The 24202-nt window shown below is 56.2% G+C and overlaps 1 protein-coding gene across 1 annotated transcript in view; it reads left to right on the forward strand.

Moving 5' to 3' along the window:
- The window catches only part of smpd4 (sphingomyelin phosphodiesterase 4), a 187076-nt gene that overhangs the window by 88465 nt on the left and 74409 nt on the right, over window positions 1-24202 (forward strand). Inside the window, exon 11 of the mRNA XM_059983506.1 lies at window positions 817-962. Coding sequence (XP_059839489.1) covers window positions 817-962 — 146 coding nt within the window. The remainder of the gene's footprint in view (window positions 1-816; window positions 963-24202) is intronic.

Here is a 24202-nt window from a genome sequence, read left to right on the forward strand (position 1 = left end):
TCTTCCTCACCCCCCCCCCCCCCCCCCCACATTCACTCTTCTTTTCCAGCCCCGATGAAGGGTCTCGGTCCAAAGCGTCGACTGTACTGTGTTCCTCAGACGCTGCCTGGCCTGCTGAGTTCCTCCAGCATTTGGTGTGTGTTGCTTGGATTTCCAGCATCTGCAGATTTTCTCCTGTTTGGGCAAGAAAGCAGTGTATTGCTTGTTACAGTTATGACAGGTTGAGTATTGTTAATGGCCAAAGGTGGTTGTACACAAGACTCAGAACAGGAACAAATGGTACCTTGGCCTTTAGTTTAAGAGATATTAAGTGCAGGAGTGAAAACCTCTTGTTGAAATTATGTAGAGCTTTAGTGAGACCAGTCTCGCTGTTTTGGTGTATGCTAGAATGTTGTAGAATGTGTCTGATAGATTGGATATAATGTGGATTTACCAAGATACTTGTTTAAGTTTGGTACATAAAGTGAGATTGGACAAAGTAGGCCTACACTCTGTACACTTTAGGTAACCATGGTATTGTCACAGAGTTCCTGGAGGGAGGCCTGATGCTTTCTTTAGTGAACGCTTCTAGATTCAGGGGGTCGCAGTCTTGGATGAAGGGACTGGTTGTTAGGACTGGCATCAGGAGAAGTTTGTTCACACGGAGGGCAAGGAGCTCATGAAGTAGGTCAAGGAGTTTCTGCGATGGGGATAGTGATGAGAAGTGACAGTGGCAGATCATCCATATCTGAATGGTGGGTGAGGAGATCGGCCTATCCTCATCATGTTCCCGTGTTATTCTGGCCACTCTTTAACATGCTGTCTTGTGTTTGCTAGGAACCATTTACCCCTTCAGAGGAGCACGTGCTAATGGTGCGGCTTCTGATCAAACATCTGCACTGGTTTTCTAGCAGCATCAAACAGGAGCAGGCTTCGCCCTCTGCTCAGTCCCACCCTGGCAGCCCCCTGGACGACTTTAAGAGGTTGGTGCTTGTTTTTTTCAGAGCGGTAGTTGGGAATATCACTCTCCAGGGGTCATGCTCACTGTGGTGGGTGTGTGGAATGTCTGTACGGGGGGGGGGGGGCGCGGGAGAGAGGCACATCAGGGACATTTATGAAATTCTTGGATAGGCACATGGATGATAGAAAATGCAGCGCTAGAAAGCAAGGGTTAAACTGACCTTGGAGTGAACCGAAGAGTGTACTCTGATGTATTTTTATGGTCTGTATTCTTATTTTTGATTTCCTTAACTGAGGGTGTTTGACTCCAGGCTTTGCCAATCATGCAGTTTCCTATTTTCCTGTAAACTCCCTGATTACTCTGCCACCTGCTCCTCCACTGGGGCAAACTTTAACCTAACTGCAGCACATCCTTGGGAGTGGCAGGTAATGGGAGCCTGAAAGAAAGCAATGGCACAGCTGTACTGCCCGTCTTCAGCCAGGCTCCATGGTGAAGGACGGGTCGTGTCTGGGCCGTGTATATAGGGAGTAAAACCCAGCCAGGATCCATGGTGAAGGACGGGTCGTGTCTGGGCCGTGTATATAGGGAGTAAAACCCAAGCAGGCTCCATGGTGAAGGACGGGTCGTGTCTGGGCCGTGTATATAGGGAGTAAAACCCAAGCAGGCTCCATGGTGAAGGACGGGTCGTGTCTGGGCCGTGTATATAGGGAGTAAAACCCAGCCAGGATCCATGGTGAAGGACGGGTCGTGTCTGGGCCGTGTATATAGGGAGTAAAACCCAGCCAGGATCCATGGTGAAGGACGGGTCGTGTCTGGGCCGTGTATATAGGGAGTAAAACCCAGCCAGGATCCATGGTGAAGGACGGGTCGTGTCTGGGCCGTGTATATAGGGAGTAAAACCCAGCCAGGATCCATGGTGAAGGACGGGTCGTGTCTGGGCCGTGTATATAGGGAGTAAAACCCAAGCAGGCTCCATGGTGAAGGACGGGTCGTGTCTGGGCCGTGTATATAGGGAGTAAAACCCAAGCAGGCTCCATGGTGAAGGACGGGTCGTGTCTGGGCGGCGTATACAGGGAGTAAAACCTAGCCAGGCTCCATCGTGAAGGACGGGTCATGTCTGGGCCGTGTATATAGGGAGTAAAACCCAAGCAGGCTCCATGGTGAAGGACGGGTCGTGTCTGGGCCGTGTACACAGGGAGTAAAACCCAAGCAGGCTCCATGGTGAGGGACGGGTCGTGTCTGGGCCGTGTATACAGGGAGTAAAACCCAAGCAGGCTCCATGGTGAGGGACGGGTCGTGTCTGGGCCGTGTATATAGGGAGTAAAGCCCAAGCAGGCCCCATGATGAGGGACGGGTCGTGTCTGGGCCGTGTATACAGGGAATAAAAGCCAAGCAGGCTCCATGGTGAAGGACGGGACGTGTCTGGGCCGTGTATGTAGGGAGTAAAACCCAAGCAGGCCCCATGGTGAAGGACGGGTCGTGTCTGGGCCGTGTATACAGGGAGTAAAACCCAAGCAGGCCCCATGGTGAAGGACGGGTCGTGTCTGGGCCGTGTATGTAGGGAGTAAAACCCAATCAGGCCCCATGGTGAGGGACGGGTCGTGTCTGGGCCGTGTATATAGGGAGTAAAACCCAATCAGGCTCCATGGTGAGGGACGGGTCGTGTCTGGGCCGTGTATACAGGGAGTAAAACCCAAGCAGGCTCCATGGTGAAGGACGGGTCGTGTCTGGGCCGTGTATATAGGGAGTAAAACCCAAGCAGGCCCCATGGTGAAGGACGGGTCGTGTCTGGGCCGTGTATATAGGGAGTAAAACCCAAGCAGGCTCCATGGTGAGGGACGGGTCGTGTCTGGGCCGTGTATACAGGGAGTAAAACCCAAGCAGGCTCCATGGTGAGGGACGGGTCGTGTCTGGGCCGTGTATACAGGGAGTAAAACCCAAGCAGGCTCCATGGTGACGGACGGGTCGTGTCTGGGCCGTGTATATAGGGAGTAAAACCCAAGCAGGCTCCATGGTGAAGGACGGGTCGTGTCTGGGCCGTGTATATAGGGAGTAAAACCCAGCCAGGATCCATGGTGAAGGACGGGTCGTGTCTGGGCCGTGTATATAGGGAGTAAAACCCAAGCAGGCTCCATGGTGAAGGACGGGTCGTGTCTGGGCCGTGTATATAGGGAGTAAAACCCAAGCAGGCTCCATGGTGAAGGACGGGTCGTGTCTGGGCCGTGTATATAGGGAGTAAAACCCAGCCAGGATCCATGGTGAAGGACGGGTCGTGTCTGGGCCGTGTATATAGGGAGTAAAACCCAGCCAGGATCCATGGTGAAGGACGGGTCGTGTCTGGGCCGTGTATATAGGGAGTAAAACCCAGCCAGGATCCATGGTGAAGGACGGGTCGTGTCTGGGCCGTGTATATAGGGAGTAAAACCCAGCCAGGATCCATGGTGAAGGACGGGTCGTGTCTGGGCCGTGTATATAGGGAGTAAAACCCAAGCAGGCTCCATGGTGAAGGACGGGTCGTGTCTGGGCCGTGTATATAGGGAGTAAAACCCAAGCAGGCTCCATGGTGAAGGACGGGTCGTGTCTGGGCGGCGTATACAGGGAGTAAAACCTAGCCAGGCTCCATCGTGAAGGACGGGTCATGTCTGGGCCGTGTATATAGGGAGTAAAACCCAAGCAGGCTCCATGGTGAAGGACGGGTCGTGTCTGGGCCGTGTACACAGGGAGTAAAACCCAAGCAGGCTCCATGGTGAGGGACGGGTCGTGTCTGGGCCGTGTATACAGGGAGTAAAACCCAAGCAGGCTCCATGGTGAGGGACGGGTCGTGTCTGGGCCGTGTATATAGGGAGTAAAGCCCAAGCAGGCCCCATGATGAGGGACGGGTCGTGTCTGGGCCGTGTATACAGGGAATAAAAGCCAAGCAGGCTCCATGGTGAAGGACGGGACGTGTCTGGGCCGTGTATGTAGGGAGTAAAACCCAAGCAGGCCCCATGGTGAAGGACGGGTCGTGTCTGGGCCGTGTATACAGGGAGTAAAACCCAAGCAGGCCCCATGGTGAAGGACGGGTCGTGTCTGGGCCGTGTATGTAGGGAGTAAAACCCAATCAGGCCCCATGGTGAGGGACGGGTCGTGTCTGGGCCGTGTATATAGGGAGTAAAACCCAATCAGGCTCCATGGTGAGGGACGGGTCGTGTCTGGGCCGTGTATACAGGGAGTAAAACCCAAGCAGGCTCCATGGTGAAGGACGGGTCGTGTCTGGGCCGTGTATATAGGGAGTAAAACCCAAGCAGGCCCCATGGTGAAGGACGGGTCGTGTCTGGGCCGTGTATATAGGGAGTAAAACCCAAGCAGGCTCCATGGTGAGGGACGGGTCGTGTCTGGGCTGTGTATACAGGGAGTAAAACCCAAGCAGGATCCGTGGTGAGGGACGGGTCGTGTCTGTGCCGTGTATACAGGGAGTAAAACCCAAGGAGGCTCCATGGTGAGGGACGGGTCGTGTCTGGGCCGTGTATACAGGGAGTAAAACCCAGCCAGGCTTCATGGTGAAGGACGGGTCGTGTCTGGGCCGTGTATACAGGGAGTAAAAGCCAAGCAGGCTCCATGGTGAGGGACGGGTCATGTCTGGGCCGTGTATATAGGGAGTAAAACCCAGCCAGGCTTCATGGTGAAGGACGGGTCGTGTCTGGGCCGTGTATACAGGGAGCAAAACCCAAGCAGGCTCCATGGTGAAGGACGGGTCGTGTCTGGGCCGTGTATACAGGGAGTAAAACCCAAGCAGGCTCCATGGTGAAGGACGGGTCGTGTCTGAGCCGTGTATATAGGGAGTAAAACCCAAGCAGGCTCCATGGTGAAGGACGGGTCGTGTCCGGGCCGTGTATACAGGGAGTAAAACCCAGCCAGGCTCCATGGTTAAGGACGGGTCGTGTCTGTGCCGTGTATACAGGGAGTAAAACCCAAGCAGGCTCCATGGTTAAGGACGGGTCGTGTCTGGGCCGTGTATACAGGGAGTAAAACCCAAGCAGGCTCCATGGTGAAGGACGGGTCGTGTCTGGGCCGTGTATATAGGGAGTAAAACCCAAGCAGGCTCCATGGTGAGGGACGGGTCGTGTCTGGGCCGTGTATATAGGGAGTAAAACCCAAGCAGGCTCCATGGTGAAGGACGGGTCGTGTCTGGGCCGTGTATACAGGGAGTAAAACCCAAGCAGGCTCCATGGTGAGGGACGGGTCGTGTCTGGGCCGTGTATATAGGGAGTAAAACCCAAGCAGGCCCCATGGTGAGGGACGGGTCGTGTCTGGGCCGTGTATATAGGGAGTAAAACCCAAGCAGGCCCCATGGTGAAGGACGGGTCGTGTCTGGGCCGTGTATATAGGGAGTAAAACCCAAGCAGGCTCCATGGTGAAGGACGGGTCGTGTCTGGGCCGTGTATATAGGGAGTAAAACCCAATCAGGCTCCATGGTGAGGGACAGGTCGTGTCTGGGCCGTGTATACAGGGAGTAAAACCCAGCCAGGTTCCATGGTGAAGGACGGGTCGTGTCCGGGCCGTGTATACAGGGAGTAAAACCCAAGCAGGCTCCATGGTGAAGGACGGGTTGTGTCTGGGCCGTGTATACAGGGAGTAAAACCCAAGCAGGTCCCATGGTGAAGGACGGGTCGTGTCTGGGCCGTGTATACAGGGAGTAAAACCCAGCCAGGTTCCATGGTGAAGGACGGGTCGTGTCCGGGCCGTGTATACAGGGAGTAAAACCCAAGCAGGCTCCATGGTGAGGGACGGGTCATGTCTGGGCCGTGTATATAGGGAGTAAAACCCAAGCAGGCTCCATGGTGAGGGACGGGTCGTGTCTGGGCTGTGTATACAGGGAGTAAAACCCAAGCAGGATCCGTGGTGAGGGACGGGTCGTGTCTGGGCCGTGTATACAGGGAGTAAAACCCAAGCAGGCCCCATGGTGAAGGACGGGTCGTGTCTGGGCCGTGTATGTAGGGAGTAAAACCCAATCAGGCCCCATGGTGAGGGACGGGTCGTGTCTGGGCCGTGTATATAGGGAGTAAAACCCAATCAGGCTCCATGGTGAGGGACGGGTCGTGTCTGGGCCGTGTATACAGGGAGTAAAACCCAAGCAGGCTCCATGGTGAAGGACGGGTCGTGTCTGGGCCGTGTATATAGGGAGTAAAACCCAAGCAGGCCCCATGGTGAAGGACGGGTCGTGTCTGGGCCGTGTATATAGGGAGTAAAACCCAAGCAGGCTCCATGGTGAGGGACGGGTCGTGTCTGGGCTGTGTATACAGGGAGTAAAACCCAAGCAGGATCCGTGGTGAGGGACGGGTCGTGTCTGTGCCGTGTATACAGGGAGTAAAACCCAAGGAGGCTCCATGGTGAGGGACGGGTCGTGTCTGGGCCGTGTATACAGGGAGTAAAACCCAGCCAGGCTTCATGGTGAAGGACGGGTCGTGTCTGGGCCGTGTATACAGGGAGTAAAAGCCAAGCAGGCTCCATGGTGAGGGACGGGTCATGTCTGGGCCGTGTATATAGGGAGTAAAACCCAGCCAGGCTTCATGGTGAAGGACGGGTCGTGTCTGGGCCGTGTATACAGGGAGCAAAACCCAAGCAGGCTCCATGGTGAAGGACGGGTCGTGTCTGGGCCGTGTATACAGGGAGTAAAACCCAAGCAGGCTCCATGGTGAAGGACGGGTCGTGTCTGAGCCGTGTATATAGGGAGTAAAACCCAAGCAGGCTCCATGGTGAAGGACGGGTCGTGTCCGGGCCGTGTATACAGGGAGTAAAACCCAGCCAGGCTCCATGGTTAAGGACGGGTCGTGTCTGTGCCGTGTATACAGGGAGTAAAACCCAAGCAGGCTCCATGGTTAAGGACGGGTCGTGTCTGGGCCGTGTATACAGGGAGTAAAACCCAAGCAGGCTCCATGGTGAAGGACGGGTCGTGTCTGGGCCGTGTATATAGGGAGTAAAACCCAAGCAGGCTCCATGGTGAGGGACGGGTCGTGTCTGGGCCGTGTATATAGGGAGTAAAACCCAAGCAGGCTCCATGGTGAAGGACGGGTCGTGTCTGGGCCGTGTATACAGGGAGTAAAACCCAAGCAGGCTCCATGGTGAGGGACGGGTCGTGTCTGGGCCGTGTATATAGGGAGTAAAACCCAAGCAGGCCCCATGGTGAGGGACGGGTCGTGTCTGGGCCGTGTATATAGGGAGTAAAACCCAAGCAGGCCCCATGGTGAAGGACGGGTCGTGTCTGGGCCGTGTATATAGGGAGTAAAACCCAAGCAGGCTCCATGGTGAAGGACGGGTCGTGTCTGGGCCGTGTATATAGGGAGTAAAACCCAATCAGGCTCCATGGTGAGGGACAGGTCGTGTCTGGGCCGTGTATACAGGGAGTAAAACCCAGCCAGGTTCCATGGTGAAGGACGGGTCGTGTCCGGGCCGTGTATACAGGGAGTAAAACCCAAGCAGGCTCCATGGTGAAGGACGGGTTGTGTCTGGGCCGTGTATACAGGGAGTAAAACCCAAGCAGGTCCCATGGTGAAGGACGGGTCGTGTCTGGGCCGTGTATACAGGGAGTAAAACCCAAGCAGGTCCCATGGTGAAGGACAGGTCGTGTCTGGGCCGTGTATACAGGGAGTAAAACCCAAGCAGGCTCCATGGTGAGGGACGGGTCATGTCTGGGCCGTGTATACAGGGAGTAAAACCCAAGCAGGCTCCATGGTGATGGACAGGTCGTGTCTGGGCCGTGTATACAGGGAGTAAAACCCAAGCAGGCCCCATGGAGAGGGACGGGTCGTGTCTGGGCAGTGTATATAGGGAGTAAAACCCAAGCAGGCTCCATGGTGAAGGACGGGTCATGTCTGTGCCTTGTATACAGGGAGTAAAACCCAAGCAGGCTCCATGGTGAAGGACGGGTCGTGTCTGGGCCGTGTATATAGGGAGTAAAACCCAAGCAGGTCCCATGGTGAAGGACGGGTCGTGTCTGGGCCGTGTATACAGGGAGTAAAACCCAAGCAGGTCCCATGGTGAAGGACGGGTCGTGTCTGGGCCGTGTATACAGGGAGTAAAACCCAAGCAGGCTCCATGGTGAGGGACGGGTCATGTCTGGGCCGTGTATACAGGGAGTAAAACCCAAGCAGGCTCCATGGTGATGGACAGGTCGTGTCTGGGCCGTGTATACAGGGAGTAAAACCCAAGCAGGCCCCATGGTGAAGGACGGGTCGTGTCTGGGCCGTGTATACAGGGAGTAAAACCCAAGCAGGCTCCATGGTGAGGGACGGGTCATGTCTGGGCCGTGTATACAGGGAGTAAAACCCAAGCAGGCTCCATGGTGATGGACAGGTCGTGTCTGGGCCGTGTATACAGGGAGTAAAACCCAAGCAGGCCCCATGGTGAGGGACGGGTCGTGTCTGGGCAGTGTATATAGGGAGTAAAACCCAAGCAGGCTCCATGGTGAGGGACGGGTCGTGTCTGGGCCGTGTATATAGGGAGTAAAACCCAAGCAGGCTCCATGGTGAGGGACGGGTCATGTCTGGGCCGTGTATATAGGGAGTAAAACCCAGCCAGGCTTCATGGTGAAGGACGGGTCGTGTCTGGGCCGTGTATACAGGGAGCAAAACCCAAGCAGGCTCCATGGTGAAGGACGGGTCGTGTCTGGGCCGTGTATACAGGGAGTAAAACCCAAGCAGGCTCCATGGTGAGGGACGGGTCGTGTCTGGGCCGTGTATACAGGGAGTAAAACCCAGCCAGGATCCATGGTGAAGGACGGGTCGTGTCTGGGCCGTGTATATAGGGAGTAAAACCCAAGCAGGCTCCATGGTGAAGGACGGGTCGTGTCTGGGCCGTGTATATAGGGAGTAAAACCCAAGCAGGCTCCATGGTGAAGGACGGGTCGTGTCTGGGCGGCGTATACAGGGAGTAAAACCTAGCCAGGCTCCATCGTGAAGGACGGGTCATGTCTGGGCCGTGTATATAGGGAGTAAAACCCAAGCAGGCTCCATGGTGAAGGACGGGTCGTGTCTGGGCCGTGTACACAGGGAGTAAAACCCAAGCAGGCTCCATGGTGAGGGACGGGTCGTGTCTGGGCCGTGTATACAGGGAGTAAAACCCAAGCAGGCTCCATGGTGAGGGACGGGTCGTGTCTGGGCCGTGTATATAGGGAGTAAAGCCCAAGCAGGCCCCATGATGAGGGACGGGTCGTGTCTGGGCCGTGTATACAGGGAATAAAAGCCAAGCAGGCTCCATGGTGAAGGACGGGACGTGTCTGGGCCGTGTATGTAGGGAGTAAAACCCAAGCAGGCCCCATGGTGAAGGACGGGTCGTGTCTGGGCCGTGTATACAGGGAGTAAAACCCAAGCAGGCCCCATGGTGAAGGACGGGTCGTGTCTGGGCCGTGTATGTAGGGAGTAAAACCCAATCAGGCCCCATGGTGAGGGACGGGTCGTGTCTGGGCCGTGTATATAGGGAGTAAAACCCAATCAGGCTCCATGGTGAGGGACGGGTCGTGTCTGGGCCGTGTATACAGGGAGTAAAACCCAAGCAGGCTCCATGGTGAAGGACGGGTCGTGTCTGGGCCGTGTATATAGGGAGTAAAACCCAAGCAGGCCCCATGGTGAAGGACGGGTCGTGTCTGGGCCGTGTATATAGGGAGTAAAACCCAAGCAGGCTCCATGGTGAGGGACGGGTCGTGTCTGGGCCGTGTATACAGGGAGTAAAACCCAAGCAGGCTCCATGGTGAGGGACGGGTCATGTCTGGGCCGTGTATACAGGGAGTAAAACCCAAGCAGGCTCCATGGTGATGGACAGGTCGTGTCTGGGCCGTGTATACAGGGAGTAAAACCCAAGCAGGCCCCATGGTGAGGGACGGGTCGTGTCTGGGCAGTGTATATAGGGAGTAAAACCCAAGCAGGCTCCATGGTGAGGGACGGGTCGTGTCTGGGCCGTGTATATAGGGAGTAAAACCCAAGCAGGCTCCATGGTGAGGGACGGGTCATGTCTGGGCCGTGTATATAGGGAGTAAAACCCAGCCAGGCTTCATGGTGAAGGACGGGTCGTGTCTGGGCCGTGTATACAGGGAGCAAAACCCAAGCAGGCTCCATGGTGAAGGACGGGTCGTGTCTGGGCCGTGTATACAGGGAGTAAAACCCAAGCAGGCTCCATGGTGAAGGACGGGTCGTGTCTGAGCCGTGTATATAGGGAGTAAAACCCAAGCAGGCTCCATGGTGAAGGACGGGTCGTGTCCGGGCCGTGTATACAGGGAGTAAAACCCAGCCAGGCTCCATGGTTAAGGACGGGTCGTGTCTGTGCCGTGTATACAGGGAGTAAAACCCAAGCAGGCTCCATGGTTAAGGACGGGTCGTGTCTGGGCCGTGTATACAGGGAGTAAAACCGAAGCAGGCTCCATGCTGAAGGACGGGTCGTGTCTGGGCCGTGTATATAGGGAGTAAAACCCAAGCAGGCTCCATGGTGAGGGACGGGTCGTGTCTGGGCCGTGTATATAGGGAGTAAAACCCAAGCAGGCTCCATGGTGAAGGACGGGTCGTGTCTGGGCCGTGTATACAGGGAGTAAAACCCAAGCAGGCTCCATGGTTAAGGACGGGTCGTCTCTGGGCCGTGTATACAGGGAGTAAAACCCAAGCAGGCTCCATGGTGAGGGACGGGTCGTGTCTGGGCCGTGTATATAGGGAGTAAAACCCAAGCAGGCCCCATGGTGAAGGACGGGTCGTGTCTGGGCCGTGTATATAGGGAGTAAAACCCAAGCAGGCTCCATGGTGAAGCACGGGTCGTGTCTGGGCCGTGTATATAGGGAGTAAAACCCAATCAGGCTCCATGGTGAGGGACAGGTCGTGTCTGGGCCGTGTATACAGGGAGTAAAACCCAGCCAGGCTCCATGGTGAAGGACGGGTCGTGTCCGGGCCGTGTATACAGGGAGTAAAACCCAAGCAGGCTCCATGGTGAAGGACGGGTCGTGTCTGGGCCGTGTATACAGGGAGTAAAACCCAAGCAGGTCCCATGGTGAAGGACGGGTCGTGTCTGGGCCGTGTATACAGGGAGTAAAACCCAAGCAGGTCCCATGGTGAAGGACGGGTCGTGTCTGGGCCGTGTATACAGGGAGTAAAACCCAAGCAGGCTCCATGGTGAGGGACGGGTCATGTCTGGGCCGTGTATACAGGGAGTAAAACCCAAGCAGGCTCCATGGTGATGGACAGGTCGTGTCTGGGCCGTGTATACAGGGAGTAAAACCCAAGCAGGCCCCATGGTGAGGGACGGGTCGTGTCTGGGCAGTGTATATAGGGAGTAAAACCCAAGCAGGCTCCATGGTGAAGGACGGGTCATGTCTGTGCCTTGTATACAGGGAGTAAAACCCAAGCAGGCTCCATGGTGAAGGACGGGTCATGTCTGTGCCGTGTATACAGGGAGTAAAACCCAAGCAGGCTCCATGGTGAAGGACGGGTCGTGTCTGGGCCGTGTATACAGGGAGTAAAACCCAAGCAGGTCCCATGGTGAAGGACGGGTCGTGTCTGGGCCGTGTATACAGGGAGTAAAACCCAAGCAGGCTCCATGGTGAGGGACGGGTCATGTCTGGGCCGTGTATACAGGGAGTAAAACCCAAGCAGGCTCCATGGTGATGGACAGGTCGTGTCTGGGCCGTGTATACAGGGAGTAAAACCCAAGCAGGCCCCATGGTGAGGGACGGGTCGTGTCTGGGCAGTGTATATAGGGAGTAAAACCCAAGAAGGCTCCATGGTGAGGGACGGGTCGTGTCTGGGCCGTGTATATAGGGAGTAAAACCCAAGCAGGCTCCATGGTGAAGGACGGGTCGTGTCTGGGCCGTGTACGTAGGGAGTAAAACCCAAGCAGGCTCCATGGTGAAGGAAGGGTCGTGTCTGTGCCGTGTATACAGGGAGTAAAACCCAATCAGGCTCCATGGTGAAGGACGGGTCGTGTCTGGGCCGTGTATACAGGGAGTAAAACCCAAGCAGGCTCCATGGTGAAGGACGGGTTGTGTCTGGGCCGTGTATATAGGGAGTAAAACCCAAGCAGGCTCCATGGTGATGGACGGGTCGTGTCTGGGCCGTGTATATAGGGAGTAAAACCCAAGCAGGCTCCATTGTGACGGACGGGTCGTGTCTGTGCCGTGTATACAGGGAGTAAAACCCAAGCAGGCTCCATGGTGAGGGACGGGTCGTGTCTGGGCCGTGTATACAGGGAGTAAAACCCAAGCAGGCTCCATGGTGAGGGACGGGTCGTGTCTGGGCCGTGTATACAGGGAGTAAAACCCAAGCAGGCTCCATGGTGAAGGACGGGTCGTCTCTGGGCCGTGTATACAGGGAGTAAAACCCAAGCAGGCTCCATGGTGAGGGACGGGTCGTGTCTGGGCCGTGTATACAGGGAGTAAAACCCAAGCAGGCTCCATGGTGAAGGACGGGTTGTGTCTGGGCCGTGTATATAGGGAGTAAAACCCAAGCAGGCTCCATGGTGAAGGACGGGTTGTGTCTGGGCCGTGTATATAGGGAGCAAAACCCAATCAGGCTCCATGGTGAAGGACGGGTCGTATCTGGGCCGTGTATACAGGGAGTAAAACCCAAGCAGGCTCCATGGTGAAGGACGGGTCGTCTCTGGGCCGTGTATACAGGGAGTAAAACCCAAGCAGGCTCCATGGTGAAGGACGGGTCGTATTTGGGCTGTGTATGTAGGGAGTAAAACCCAATCAGGCTCCATGGTGAAGGACGGGTCGTGTCTGGGCCGTGTATACAGGGAGCAAAACCCAATCAGGCTCCATGGTGAGGGACGGGTCGTGTCTGGGCCGTGTATACAGGGAGTAAAACCCAAGCAGGCTTCATGGTGAAGGACGTGTCGTGTCTGGGCCGTGTATACAGGGAGTAAAACCCAAGCAGGCTCCATGGTGAAGGACGGGTCGTGTCTGGGCCGTGTATAGAGGGAGTAAAACCCAAGCAGGCTCCATGGTGAAGGACGGGTCGTGTCTGGGCCGTGTATATAGGGAGTAAAACCCAAGCAGGCCCCATGGTGAAGGACGGGTCGTGTCTGGGCCGTGTATATAGGGAGTAAAACCCAAGCAGGCTCTATGGTGAAGGACGGGTCGTGTCTGGGCCGTGTATATAGGGAGTAAAACCCAAGCAGGCTCCATGGTGAAGGACGGGTCGTGTCTGGGCCGTGTATATAGGGAGTAAAACCCAAGCAGGCCCCATGGTGAAGGACGGGTCGTCTCTGGGTCGTGTATATAGGGAGTAAAACCCAAGCAGGCTCCATGGTGAAGGACGGGTCGTCTCTGGGCCGTGTATATAGGGAGGAAAACCCAAGCAGGCTCCATGGTGAAGGATGGGTCGTGTCTGGGCCGTGTATATAGGGAGTAAAACCCAAGCAGGCTCCATGGTGAAGGACGGGTCGTCTCTGGGCCGTGTATATAGGGAGGAAAACCCAAGCAGGCTCCATGGTGAAGGATGGGTCGTGTCTGGGCCGTGTATATAGGGAGTAAAACCCAAGCAGGCTCCATGGTGAAGGACGGGTCGTGTCTGTGCCGTGTATACAGGGAGTAAAACCCAAGCAGGCTCCATGGTGAAGGACGGGTCGTGTCTGGGCCGTGTATATAGGGAGTAAAACCCAAGCAGGCTCCATGGTGAGGGACGGGTCGTGTCTGGGCCGTGTATATAGGGAGTAAAACCCAAGCAGGCTCCATGGTGAAGGACGGGTCGTGTCTGGGCCGTGTATACAGGGAGTAAAACCCAAGCAGGTCCCATGGTGAAGGACGGGTCGTGTCTGGGCCGTGTATACAGGGAGTAAAACCCAAGCAGGTCCCATGGTGAAGGACGGGTCGTGTCTGGGCCGTGTATACAGGGAGTAAAACCCAAGCAGGTCCCATGGTGAAGGACGGGTCGTGTCTGGGCCGTGTATACAGGGAGTAAAACCCAAGCAGGCTCCATGGTGAGGGACGGGTCATGTCTGGGCCGTGTATACAGGGAGTAAAACCCAAGCAGGCTCCATGGTGATGGACAGGTCGTGTCTGGGCCGTGTATACAGGGAGTAAAACCCAAGCAGGATCCGTGGTGAGGGACGGGTCGTGTCTGTGCCGTGTATACAGGGAGTAAAACCCAAGGAGGCTCCATGGTGAGGGACGGGTCGTGTCTGGGCCGTGTATACAGGGAGTAAAACCCAGCCAGGCTTCATGGTGAAGGACGGGTCGTGTCTGGGCCGTGTATACAGGGAGTAAAACCCAAGCAGGCTCCATGGTGAGGGACGGGTCATGTCTGGGCCGTGTATATAGGGAGTAAAACCCAGCCAGGCTTCATGGTGAAGGACGGGTCGTGTCTGGGCCGTGTATACAGGGAGCAAAACCCAAGCAGGCTCCATGGTGAAGGACGTGTCGTGTCTGGGCCGTGTATACAGGGAGTAAAACCCAAGCAGGCTCCATGGTGAAGGACGGGTCGTGTCTGAGCCGTGTATATAGGGAGTAAAACCCAAGCAGGCTCCATGGTGAAGGACGGGTCGTGTCCGGGCCGTGTATACAGGGAGTAAAACCCAGCCAGGCTCCATGGTTAAGGACGGGTCGTGTCTGTGCCGTGTATACAGGGAGTAAAACCCAAGCAGGCTCCATGGTTAAGGACGGGTCGTGTCTGGGCCGTGTATACAGGGAGTAAAACCCAAGCAGGCTCCATGGTGAAGGACGGGTCGTGTCTGGGCCGTGTATATAGGGAGTAAAACCCAAGCAGGCTCCATGGTGAAGGACGGGTTGTGTCTGGGCCGTGTATATAGGGAGTAAAACCCAATCAGGCTCCATGGTGAAGGACGGGTCGTATCTGGGCCGTGTATATAGGGAGTAAAGCCCAAGCAGGCTCCATGGTGAGGGACGGGTCGTGTCTGGGCCGTGTATACAGGGAGTAAAACCCAAGCAGGCTCCATGGTGAAGGACGGGTCGTCTCTGGGCCGTGTATACAGGGAGTAAAACCCAAGCAGGCTTCATGGTGAAGGACGGGTCGTCTCTGGGCCGTGTATATAGGGAGTAAAACCCAAGCAGGCTCCATGGTGATGGACGGGTCATGTCTGGGCCGTGTATATAGGGAGTAAAACCCAAGCAGGCTCCATGGTGAAGGACGGGTCGTGTCTGGGCCGTGTATACAGGGAGAAAAACCCAAGCAGGCTCCATGGTGAAGGACGGGTCGTGTCCGGGCCGTGTATACAGGGAGTAAAACCCAAGCAGGCTCCATGGTGAAGGACGGGTCGTGTCTGAGCCGTGTATATAGGGAGTAAAGCCCAAGCAGGCTCCATGGTGAGGGACGGGTCGTGTCTGTGCCGTGTATACAGGGAGTAAAACCCAAGCAGGCTCCATGGTGAGGGACGGGTCGTGTCTGGGCCGTGTATACAGGGAGTAAAACCCAAGCAGGCTCCATGGTGAGGGACGGGTCGTGTCTGGGCCGTGTATATAGGGAGTAAAACCCAAGCAGGCTCCATGGTGAGGGACGGGTCGTGTCTGGGCCGTGTATACAGGGAGTAAAACCCAAGCAGGCTCCATGGTGAGGGACGGGTCGTGTCTGGGCCGTGTATACAGGGAGTAAAACCCAAGCAGGCTCCATGGTGAGGGACGGGTCGTGTCTGGGCCGTGTATACAGGGAGTAAAACCCAAGCAGGCTCCATGGTGAAGGACGGGTCGTGTCTGTGCCGTGTATACGTGGAGTAAAACCCAAGCAGGCTCCATGGTGAAGGAAGGGTCGTGTCTGTGCCGTGTATACAGGGAGTAAAACCCAATCAGGCTCCATGGTGAAGGACGGGTCGTGTCTGGGCCGTGTATACAGGGAGTAAAACCCAAGCAGGCTCCATGGTGAAGGACGGGTTGTGTCTGGGCCGTGTATATAGGGAGTAAAACCCAAGCAGGCTCCATGGTGATGGACGGGTCGTGTCTGGGCCGTGTATATAGGGAGTAAAACCCAAGCAGGCTCCATTGTGACGGACGGGTCGTGTCTGTGCCGTGTATACAGGGAGTAAAACCCAAGCAGGCTCCATGGTGAGGGACGGGTCGTGTCTGGGCCGTGTATACAGGGAGTAAAACCCAAGCAGGCTCCATGGTGAGGGACGGGTCGTGTCTGGGCCGTGTATACAGGGAGTAAAACCCAAGCAGGCTCCATGGTGAAGGACGGGTCGTCTCTGGGCCGTGTATACAGGGAGTAAAACCCAAGCAGGCTCCATGGTGAGGGACGGGTCGTGTCTGGGCCGTGTATACAGGGAGTAAAACCCAAGCAGGCTCCATGGTGAAGGACGGGTTGTGTCTGGGCCGTGTATATAGGGAGTAAAACCCAAGCAGGCTCCATGGTGAAGGACGGGTTGTGTCTGGGCCGTGTATATAGGGAGCAAAACCCAATCAGGCTCCATGGTGAAGGACGGGTCGTATCTGGGCCGTGTATACAGGGAGTAAAACCCAAGCAGGCTCCATGGTGAAGGACGGGTCGTCTCTGGGCCGTGTATACAGGGAGTAAAACCCAAGCAGGCTCCATGGTGAAGGACGGGTCGTATTTGGGCTGTGTATGTAGGGAGTAAAACCCAATCAGGCTCCATGGTGAAGGACGGGTCGTGTCTGGGCCGTGTATACAGGGAGCAAAACCCAATCAGGCTCCATGGTGAGGGACGGGTCGTGTCTGGGCCGTGTATACAGGGAGTAAAACCCAAGCAGGCTTCATGGTGAAGGACGTGTCGTGTCTGGGCCGTGTATACAGGGAGTAAAACCCAAGCAGGCTCCATGGTGAAGGACGGGTCGTGTCTGGGCCGTGTATAGAGGGAGTAAAACCCAAGCAGGCTCCATGGTGAAGGACGGGTCGTGTCTGGGCCGTGTATATAGGGAGTAAAACCCAAGCAGGCCCCATGGTGAAGGACGGGTCGTGTCTGGGCCGTGTATATAGGGAGTAAAACCCAAGCAGGCTCTATGGTGAAGGACGGGTCGTGTCTGGGCCGTGTATATAGGGAGTAAAACCCAAGCAGGCTCCATGGTGAAGGACGGGTCGTGTCTGGGCCGTGTATATAGGGAGTAAAACCCAAGCAGGCCCCATGGTGAAGGACGGGTCGTCTCTGGGTCGTGTATATAGGGAGTAAAACCCAAGCAGGCTCCATGGTGAAGGACGGGTCGTCTCTGGGCCGTGTATATAGGGAGGAAAACCCAAGCAGGCTCCATGGTGAAGGATGGGTCGTGTCTGGGCCGTGTATATAGGGAGTAAAACCCAAGCAGGCTCCATGGTGAAGGACGGGTCGTCTCTGGGCCGTGTATATAGGGAGGAAAACCCAAGCAGGCTCCATGGTGAAGGATGGGTCGTGTCTGGGCCGTGTATATAGGGAGTAAAACCCAAGCAGGCTCCATGGTGAAGGACGGGTCGTGTCTGTGCCGTGTATACAGGGAGTAAAACCCAAGCAGGCTCCATGGTGAAGGACGGGTCGTGTCTGGGCCGTGTATATAGGGAGTAAAACCCAAGCAGGCTCCATGGTGAGGGACGGGTCGTGTCTGGGCCGTGTATATAGGGAGTAAAACCCAAGCAGGCTCCATGGTGAAGGACGGGTCGTGTCTGGGCCGTGTATACAGGGAGTAAAACCCAAGCAGGTCCCATGGTGAAGGACGGGTCGTGTCTGGGCCGTGTATACAGGGAGTAAAACCCAAGCAGGTCCCATGGTGAAGGACGGGTCGTGTCTGGGCCGTGTATACAGGGAGTAAAACCCAAGCAGGTCCCATGGTGAAGGACGGGTCGTGTCTGGGCCGTGTATACAGGGAGTAAAACCCAAGCAGGCTCCATGGTGAGGGACGGGTCATGTCTGGGCCGTGTATACAGGGAGTAAAACCCAAGCAGGCTCCATGGTGATGGACAGGTCGTGTCTGGGCCGTGTATACAGGGAGTAAAACCCAAGCAGGATCCGTGGTGAGGGACGGGTCGTGTCTGTGCCGTGTATACAGGGAGTAAAACCCAAGGAGGCTCCATGGTGAGGGACGGGTCGTGTCTGGGCCGTGTATACAGGGAGTAAAACCCAGCCAGGCTTCATGGTGAAGGACGGGTCGTGTCTGGGCCGTGTATACAGGGAGTAAAACCCAAGCAGGCTCCATGGTGAGGGACGGGTCATGTCTGGGCCGTGTATATAGGGAGTAAAACCCAGCCAGGCTTCATGGTGAAGGACGGGTCGTGTCTGGGCCGTGTATACAGGGAGCAAAACCCAAGCAGGCTCCATGGTGAAGGACGTGTCGTGTCTGGGCCGTGTATACAGGGAGTAAAACCCAAGCAGGCTCCATGGTGAAGGACGGGTCGTGTCTGAGCCGTGTATATAGGGAGTAAAACCCAAGCAGGCTCCATGGTGAAGGACGGGTCGTGTCCGGGCCGTGTATACAGGGAGTAAAACCCAGCCAGGCTCCATGGTTAAGGACGGGTCGTGTCTGTGCCGTGTATACAGGGAGTAAAACCCAAGCAGGCTCCATGGTTAAGGACGGGTCGTGTCTGGGCCGTGTATACAGGGAGTAAAACCCAAGCAGGCTCCATGGTGAAGGACGGGTCGTGTCTGGGCCGTGTATATAGGGAGTAAAACCCAAGCAGGCTCCATGGTGAAGGACGGGTTGTGTCTGGGCCGTGTATATAGGGAGTAAAACCCAATCAGGCTCCATGGTGAAGGACGGGTCGTATCTGGGCCGTGTATATAGGGAGTAAAGCCCAAGCAGGCTCCATGGTGAGGGACGGGTCGTGTCTGGGCCGTGTATACAGGGAGTAAAACCCAAGCAGGCTCCATGGTGAAGGACGGGTCGTCTCTGGGCCGTGTATACAGGGAGTAAAACCCAAGCAGGCTTCATGGTGAAGGACGGGTCGTCTCTGGGCCGTGTATATAGGGAGTAAAACCCAAGCAGGCTCCATGGTGATGGACGGGTCATGTCTGGGCCGTGTATATAGGGAGTAAAACCCAAGCAGGCTCCATGGTGAAGGACGGGTCGTGTCTGGGCCGTGTATACAGGGAGAAAAACCCAAGCAGGCTCCATGGTGAAGGACGGGTCGTGTCCGGGCCGTGTATACAGGGAGTAAAACCCAAGCAGGCTCCATGGTGAAGGACGGGTCGTGTCTGAGCCGTGTATATAGGGAGTAAAGCCCAAGCAGGCTCCATGGTGAGGGACGGGTCGTGTCTGTGCCGTGTATACAGGGAGTAAAACCCAAGCAGGCTCCATGGTGAGGGACGGGTCGTGTCTGGGCCGTGTATACAGGGAGTAAAACCCAAGCAGGCTCCATGGTGAGGGACGGGTCGTGTCTGGGCCGTGTATATAGGGAGTAAAACCCAAGCAGGCTCCATGGTGAGGGACGGGTCGTGTCTGGGCCGTGTATACAGGGAGTAAAACCCAAGCAGGCTCCATGGTGAGGGACGGGTCGTGTCTGGGCCGTGTATACAGGGAGTAAAACCCAAGCAGGCTCCATGGTGAGGGACGGGTCGTGTCTGGGCCGTGTATACAGGGAGTAAAACCCAAGCAGGCTCCATGGTGAAGGACGGGTCGTGTCTGTGCCGTGTATACGTGGAGTAAAACCCAAGCAGGCTCCATGGTGAAGGAAGGGTCGTGTCTGTGCCGTGTATACAGGGAGTAAAACCCAATCAGGCTCCATGGTGAAGGACGGGTCGTGTCTGGGCCGTGTATACAGGGAGTAAAACCCAAGCAGGCTCCATGGTGAAGGACGGGTTGTGTCTGGGCCGTGTATATAGGGAGTAAAACCCAAGCAGGCTCCATGGTGATGGACGGGTCGTGTCTGGGCCGTGTATATAGGGAGTAAAACCCAAGCAGGCTCCATTGTGACGGACGGGTCGTGTCTGTGCCGTGTATACAGGGAGTAAAACCCAAGCAGGCTCCATGGTGAGGGACGGGTCGTGTCTGGGCCGTGTATACAGGGAGTAAAACCCAAGCAGGCTCCATGGTGAGGGACGGGTCGTGTCTGGGCCGTGTATACAGGGAGTAAAACCCAAGCAGGCTCCATGGTGAAGGACGGGTCGTCTCTGGGCCGTGTATACAGGGAGTAAAACCCAAGCAGGCTCCATGGTGAGGGACGGGTCGTGTCTGGGCCGTGTATACAGGGAGTAAAACCCAAGCAGGCTCCATGGTGAAGGACGGGTTGTGTCTGGGCCGTGTATATAGGGAGTAAAACCCAAGCAGGCTCCATGGTGAAGGACGGGTTGTGTCTGGGCCGTGTATATAGGGAGTAAAACCCAATCAGGCTCCATGGTGAAGGACGGGTCGTATCTGGGCCGTGTATACAGGGAGTAAAACCCAAGCAGGCTCCATGGTGAAGGACGGGTCGTCTCTGGGCCGTGTATACAGGGAGTAAAACCCAAGCAGGCTCCATGGTGAAGGACGGGTCGTATTTGGGCTGTGTATGTAGGGAGTAAAACCCAATCAGGCTCCATGGTGAAGGACGGGTCGTGTCTGGGCCGTGTATACAGGGAGCAAAACCCAATCAGGCTCCATGGTGAGGGACGGGTCGTGTCTGGGCCGTGTATACAGGGAGTAAAACCCAAGCAGGCTTCATGGTGAAGGACGTGTCGTGTCTGGGCCGTGTATACAGGGAGTAAAACCCAAGCAGGCTCCATGGTGAAGGACGGGTCGTGTCTGGGCCGTGTATAGAGGGAGTAAAACCCAAGCAGGCTCCATGGTGAAGGACGGGTCGTGTCTGGGCCGTGTATATAGGGAGTAAAACCCAAGCAGGCCCCATGGTGAAGGACGGGTCGTGTCTGGGCCGTGTATATAGGGAGTAAAACCCAAGCAGGCTCTATGGTGAAGGACGGGTCGTGTCTGGGCCGTGTATATAGGGAGTAAAACCCAAGCAGGCTCCATGGTGAAGGACGGGTCGTGTCTGGGCCGTGTATATAGGGAGTAAAACCCAAGCAGGCCCCATGGTGAAGGACGGGTCGTCTCTGGGTCGTGTATATAGGGAGTAAAACCCAAGCAGGCTCCATGGTGAAGGACGGGTCGTCTCTGGGCCGTGTATATAGGGAGGAAAACCCAAGCAGGCTCCATGGTGAAGGATGGGTCGTGTCTGGGCCGTGTATATAGGGAGTAAAACCCAAGCAGGCTCCATGGTGAAGGACGGGTCGTCTCTGGGCCGTGTATATAGGGAGGAAAACCCAAGCAGGCTCCATGGTGAAGGATGGGTCGTGTCTGGGCCGTGTATATAGGGAGTAAAACCCAAGCAGGCTCCATGGTGAAGGACGGGTCGTGTCTGTGCCGTGTATACAGGGAGTAAAACCCAAGCAGGCTCCATGGTGAAGGACGGGTCGTGTCTGGGCCGTGTATATAGGGAGTAAAACCCAAGCAGGCTCCATGGTGAGGGACGGGTCGTGTCTGGGCCGTGTATATAGGGAGTAAAACCCAAGCAGGCTCCATGGTGAAGGACGGGTCGTGTCTGGGCCGTGTATACAGGGAGTAAAACCCAAGCAGGTCCCATGGTGAAGGACGGGTCGTGTCTGGGCCGTGTATACAGGGAGTAAAACCCAAGCAGGTCCCATGGTGAAGGACGGGTCGTGTCTGGGCCGTGTATACAGGGAGTAAAACCCAAGCAGGTCCCATGGTGAAGGACAGGTCGTGTCTGGGCCGTGTATACAGGGAGTAAAACCCAAGCAGGCTCCATGGTGAGGGACGGGTCATGTCTGGGCCGTGTATACAGGGAGTAAAACCCAAGCAGGCTCCATGGTGATGGACAGGTCGTGTCTGGGCCGTGTATACAGGGAGTAAAACCCAAGCAGGATCCGTGGTGAGGGACGGGTCGTGTCTGTGCCGTGTATACAGGGAGTAAAACCCAAGGAGGCTCCATGGTGAGGGACGGGTCGTGTCTGGGCCGTGTATACAGGGAGTAAAACCCAGCCAGGCTTCATGGTGAAGGACGGGTCGTGTCTGGGCCGTGTATACAGGGAGTAAAACCCAAGCAGGCTCCATGGTGAGGGACGGGTCATGTCTGGGCCGTGTATATAGGGAGTAAAACCCAGCCAGGCTTCATGGTGAAGGACGGGTCGTGTCTGGGCCGTGTATACAGGGAGCAAAACCCAAGCAGGCTCCATGGTGAAGGACGTGTCGTGTCTGGGCCGTGTATACAGGGAGTAAAACCCAAGCAGGCTCCATGGTGAAGGACGGGTCGTGTCTGAGCCGTGTATATAGGGAGTAAAACCCAAGCAGGCTCCATGGTGAAGGACGGGTCGTGTCCGGGCCGTGTATACAGGGAGTAAAACCCAGCCAGGCTCCATGGTTAAGGACGGGTCGTGTCTGTGCCGTGTATACAGGGAGTAAAACCCAAGCAGGCTCCATGGTTAAGGACGGGTCGTGTCTGGGCCGTGTATACAGGGAGTAAAACCCAAGCAGGCTCCATGGTGAAGGACGGGTCGTGTCTGGGCCGTGTATATAGGGAGTAAAACCCAAGCAGGCTCCATGGTGAGGGACGGGTCGTGTCTGGGCCGTGTATATAGGGAGTAAAACCCAAGCAGGCTCCATGGTGAAGGACGGGTCGTGTCTGGGCCGTGTATACAGGGAGTAAAACCCAAGCAGGCTCCATGGTGAGGGACGGGTCGTGTCTGGGCCGTGTATATAGGGAGTAAAACCCAAGCAGGCCCCATGGTGAGGGACGGGTCGTGTCTGGGCCGTGTATATAGGGAGTAAAACCCAAGCAGGCCCCATGGTGAAGGACGGGTCGTGTCTGGGCCGTGTATATAGGGAGTAAAACCCAAGCAGGCTCCATGGTGAAGGACGGGTCGTGTCTGGGCCGTGTATATAGGGAGTAAAACCCAATCAGGCTCCATGGTGAGGGACAGGTCGTGTCTGGGCCGTGTATACAGGGAGTAAAACCCAGCCAGGCTCCATGGTGAAGGACGGGTCGTGTCCGGGCCGTGTATACAGGGAGTAAAACCCAAGCAGGCTCCATGGTGAAGGACGGGTCGTGTCTGGGCCGTGTATACAGGGAGTAAAACCCAAGCAGGTCCCATGGTGAAGGACGGGTCGTGTCTGGGCCGTGTATACAGGGAGTAAAACCCAAGCAGGTCCCATGGTGAAGGACAGGTCGTGTCTGGGCCGTGTATACAGGGAGTAAAACCCAAGCAGGCTCCATGGTGAGGGACGGGTCATGTCTGGGCCGTGTATACAGGGAGTAAAACCCAAGCAGGCTCCATGGTGATGGACAGGTCGTGTCTGGGCCGTGTATACAGGGAGTAAAACCCAAGCAGGCCCCATGGAGAGGGACGGGTCGTGTCTGGGCAGTGTATATAGGGAGTAAAACCCAAGCAGGCTCCATGGTGAAGGACGGGTCATGTCTGTGCCTTGTATACAGGGAGTAAAACCCAAGCAGGCTCCATGGTGAAGGACGGGTCGTGTCTGGGCCGTGTATATAGGGAGTAAAACCCAAGCAGGTCCCATGGTGAAGGACGGGTCGTGTCTGGGCCGTGTATACAGGGAGTAAAACCCAAGCAGGTCCCATGGTGAAGGACGGGTCGTGTCTGGGCCGTGTATACAGGGAGTAAAACCCAAGCAGGCTCCATGGTGAGGGACGGGTCATGTCTGGGCCGTGTATACAGGGAGTAAAACCCAAGCAGGCTCCATGGTGATGGACAGGTCGTGTCTGGGCCGTGTATACAGGGAGTAAAACCCAAGCAGGCCCCATGGTGAGGGACGGGTCGTGTCTGGGCAGTGTATATAGGGAGTAAAACCCAAGCAGGCTCCATGGTGAAGGACGGGTCATGTCTGTGCCGTGTATACAGGGAGTAAAACCCAAGCAGGCTCCATGGTGAAGGACGGGTCGTGTCTGGGCCGTGTATACTGGGAGTAAAACCCAAGCAGGTCCCATGGTGAAGGACGGGTCGTGTCTGGGCCGTGTATACAGGGAGTAAAACCCAAGCAGGCTCCATGGTGAGGGACGGGTCATGTCTGGGCCGTGTATACAGGGAGTAAAACCCAAGCAGGCTCCATGGTGATGGACAGGTCGTGTCTGGGCCGTGTATACAGGGAGTAAAACCCAAGCAGGCCCCATGGTGAGGGACGGGTCGTGTCTGGGCAGTGTATATAGGGAGTAAAACCCAAGCAGGCTCCATGGTGAGGGACGGGTCGTGTCTGGGCCGTGTATATAGGGAGTAAAACCCAAGCAGGCTCCATGGTGAGGGACGGGTCATGTCTGGGCCGTGTATATAGGGAGTAAAACCCAGCCAGGCTTCATGGTGAAGGACGGGTCGTGTCTGGGCCGTGTATACAGGGAGCAAAACCCAAGCAGGCTCCATGGTGAAGGACGGGTCGTGTCT

The sequence above is a fragment of the Hypanus sabinus genome, chromosome 10 (genome assembly GCF_030144855.1).
Source record: "Hypanus sabinus isolate sHypSab1 chromosome 10, sHypSab1.hap1, whole genome shotgun sequence".
NCBI lineage: Eukaryota > Metazoa > Chordata > Chondrichthyes > Myliobatiformes > Dasyatidae > Hypanus > Hypanus sabinus.